This window comes from Eimeria acervulina, genomic scaffold, assembly GCF_000499425.1.
Source record: "Eimeria acervulina Houghton genomic scaffold, Eah_scaff145, whole genome shotgun sequence".
NCBI lineage: Eukaryota > Apicomplexa > Conoidasida > Eucoccidiorida > Eimeriidae > Eimeria > Eimeria acervulina.
Window position 1 is genome coordinate 4,967 of NW_013550232.1, and position 4,007 is coordinate 8,973.

At 38.9% G+C, this 4,007-nt stretch overlaps 1 protein-coding gene across 1 annotated transcript in view; it reads right to left on the bottom strand.

The window, feature by feature from the left end:
- Positions 1-1,885: 1,885 nt before the first annotated feature.
- Positions 1,886-4,007, bottom strand: part of EAH_00020800 (30S ribosomal protein S1, putative) — a gene marked incomplete at both ends in the record, with an annotated part of 5,973 nt that continues 3,851 nt past the window's right edge. The window contains 3 exons of the mRNA XM_013397113.1: positions 1,886-2,593; positions 3,201-3,317; positions 3,810-3,950. Of these exons, the coding sequence (XP_013252567.1) occupies positions 1,886-2,593; positions 3,201-3,317; positions 3,810-3,950 (966 nt within the window). The remainder of the gene's footprint in view (positions 2,594-3,200; positions 3,318-3,809; positions 3,951-4,007) is intronic.

A 4,007-nucleotide genomic window follows, 5' to 3' on the forward strand; every position in this document is an offset into this window, starting at 1 on the left:
TGCGGTTATTTATGGAGTTTTATTCAGCTTTCTTCATCTAAAGTTGTGTATTTTCAACATTACATTCGAATTAAATCGATATTCTTCTTCTACACAACGCATGCACAGCCATTGCCGCCACTGACACCCGCTGCAGGTGGTGGTGAGGGTTGGGGCTGGAGGAGCAGCCACCTGAAAAATATAGTTCTTCTTCCTTTTAAAATAATATTTATTGTAAAATAATTATCTATTGTTACGTATTTTTACTATTAAGCATCCCTCCCACTTATTTTCACTAAGAATCTACGACGCACCCGCAAGACTACTACTACTCTGCTGGTGGTTGAGCTGTAGCCAGTCGACTGTCATTATGTCTGATGTTAGTGTTTTAGGGTTTAGGGTTTAGCATTTAGGGTTTATTATGGTTCAGGGTTTATGGTTTAGGGTTTGGGGTTTGATTGTTTAGGTTTTCGTGTTGTTTGGGGTTTGCCTGTCTGTGTAAGCTTTATCAACATGTATTTTTCTGCTGAATAAATTAATAATAATATTAGTCTTGTTTTTTTTAAATGAATTACACTAGGGTTTATTACAAAGTATAAATAATAACTGCATTACTGTCAGTGTGTTATATGCATATCCATATCTTTTTTGTCTTTGTTTGTCTCTCCTCTCCTTCTTCTATTTTTACTCTTTTTGCTGTCTTATACCCATGACGTCTTCAACTTGAATACTGCGTTTTAATTCAAGTGCATTTAGCAGACTCTTTTATTGCGTATTTACTTCAATAATAATATTATTATTATTATATAATCTATTATTATCATTATCTCGATTGTTTACTTAACAAATAATAATATTATTATTATTAATCTATTATTATCATTATCTCGATTGTTTACTTAACATCCATTATTATTATTGTTATTATCATTTATCATTATTATTTATTATTATTATTATTATTATACTTTTTGTCTATCATTTCTTTATTACTTTTACTAATATTAATATTACTATCCGTACTTTCATTACTTTTATTATTATTATTATTATTAATATGATTATTATTATTATTATTTCTATTATAAGGATTTCTTAATATTATTATTAATATTATTGTAGTCTTTGCTGCAACTAACATAAGTTAAGGGGTCTCTCCTCTGCATCGTCTTTGGTGTCTCTATAGACTCCTGCTGCTGCTGCTGCTGCTGCAGGCAGCTAGCTGCTAGCAGCTGGTGCTGCAGCAACAGCAGCTACTGCTACAGTTGCTGCTACAAGACAGCAGCAGCAACCCTAAAGGGAGCATCTGCTTTGCATGCAAGTAGGCGAGAGACTGTCTGTACACTGCAGCATCTGCTGCCTTCATATAGCTGCTGCTGCTGCTGCTGCTGCAGCGCTACTTCGTTTTTCTCTGCTTCTTTCTGTCTCTGATCGCTATAGAAAATTGTTTATTTAATAAATATAATTATGAATTATATTTAATTATTTAATCAATAAAGTAGTTTATTTTATTAAAACAAAAGAAACAAACACTAGACAGCGCAAAAGGGATAAACACCTGATGCAGCTGCTGCTGCAGCTGCTGTTCTGCTGCAGCTGCTGCTCTGCTGCAGCTGCTGCTACTGCAGCGGAACGATGCCGGGAGACCTCACTGGTGATGCAGCACCACCAGCAGCAAGCGCAGCAGCACCAGCAGCAGCAAGAGCAGCAGAACAATCAGAAGCAACAGCAGCAGCTTCTTCTGCTTTTGCTGATGCTGGTTTCTACTTCCGCTGTTTCTGCTTCAGCTACTGATTCTTCTTCCGTTTCTTTGCTGCTGCTGCTGCTGCTGCTGCTGCTGTTACTCTTGCTGCTGCTGCTGCTGTTGCTGCTGCTGCTGCTGCTGCTGCTGCATGCATGCATGGATTTATATGAATTCCCACTGTATGTGTTCTAAGGGCCCTTCTGTTACCTTAGGGATATCCCAGTTGCTGTTTAAAATAAACTTTGATTGCTGCAGCGCGTTGCGGATAGCGATAGCTTCAGCAGCAGCAGCAGCAGCAGCAGCAGCATCTTCTTCGCTGCCTTCTTGTATATGCACTTCACGCACAGCACCGCCCCCAGGCAAAGGAGACACTGTCTCTTTTACCTTCCCTGTTGCTGCCCTTTCTGCTGCTGCTCCTGCATCTTCTGCTGTTCCTCCTGCTGCTGCTGCTGCTGGTGCTGCTGCTGAGTTGCGGCTGCGCTTCAGAGCCTGCAGCCGCTGCTGCAGGAAAGACAAGAGATGATTGTCTTGAGATACTCCCTCCCAAAGACGGTGTCTCCTTGATGCCCTGTTGCATTTTATGTCTGTCTCTTCTGCTGCTGCTGTTGCTGCTGCTGCTGCTGCTCCTTCTGGGGTTTGCTGCTGCTGCTGCTTATCCTCTTCCTGCTGTTGTTGTTGGTCGTCGTTGATGCCTAGAGAGCGCAGGAGCTGCTGTGCTGCAGCTTGCTGCAGCTGCTGCAGTTGCTGCTGCTGCTGTTTATATTTTGCTGCAGACACCTCAGCAGCAGCAAATACAGAATCTCTGTTTTTAATTATATCGCCTGGCTGCTGCTCAAGGGCTTTCGTTGTTAGCAGCATCTTTCCCGTTGTCTGCAATTAAAACAAAGACAAACAAAACAAAACAAAGACATCAAAATATATTTACAGCCCCGCACTCACTCGGGTGTATACGCACATCATATAGGCGTAATTATATGCATGCATGCATGCATATAATTATGTCTTTAAATGTTTATTATAACAATAATATCTTTAAATGTTTATTATAATAATAAAAATAATGTTTATTAATAATGTCTCTAAATGCTATTTATTATCTTTAAATTCTCTTTAATATCTTTAAGCGTATATGATAATAATAATATCTTTAAATGTTTATTATAATATCTTTAAGTGTATATAATAATAATATCTTTAAAGCCTATTTAATATCTTTAAATGCTGATAACACTAAAAAGTCTTCATAATGTCTTTAATACATATCTATATATGTATGTATATCTAATATATATAGATATATATATATGTATATATCTATATATGCATAAATACATCTATATATAGACATAGATAGATAAATAAATACATATATATATAGAATAGACATATAAAGATATATAAAGATATATAAAGATATATAAAGATATATATATATATATATATTGTATTAACAAAGATGTTTCTTAAAAAGACTTACTGGATTATAACTTTTAACAATTGCACGTATTTTGTCGCCAACTTTAAAAACAAGAAAGGGGTCAACAGACACCCGAGATATCTCTGATGCATGCAGCAACGCACGGCTGCACCCTATCTGCAGCAGCAACAGCAGCAACAGCAGCAGCATCAGTAGTAGTAGTAGCAGTAATAGTATCACCAGCAGTAGTAGTAGTAGCAGCAGTAGCAACAGCAGCAAGAGGAGTAATAGTAGTAGTAGCAGCAGCAGCAGCAGCAGCAGCAAGAGCAGTACTAGCAGCAGCAGCAGCAGCAGGAGCAAGACCAGTACTAGCAGCAGCAGCAGCAATAATAGTATATGATTTAGTCTGAACAATAAATAAAAGATAGAGGCAGAATAAAATATAATAAAAAGAGAACTAAAATGCTTGAAGGAGACATAATAGAAATGCAAAAGGAGACAGGCTGAGGAGACACTTACTTCAACAACACAACCAAAATTATATATCTCTTTTATTATCCCTGAGACAATGCTGCCGCTTCTAATTTTTAAGCAGCTTAGTTCTGAGCGGCTTATAGGAAGCCGCTCGCTAACAAGCAGCCTTCTCCTTGCTATGTCTGCATGCAGCACCTGCACCACTACTGGCTGCTGCACCTGCACCTGCTGCTGCTGCTGCTGCTGCTGCTGCTGCTGCTGCTGCTGCTGAGGGGGCTCCAGTAATGAAGCGTTGCAAACGTGAGAAGCGGGCAAGAAACCAGGAATGCCTAATACCTTCACCACCACACCCCCTATGCACAAACAGCAGCAGCAGCAGCAGCAGCAGCAGCA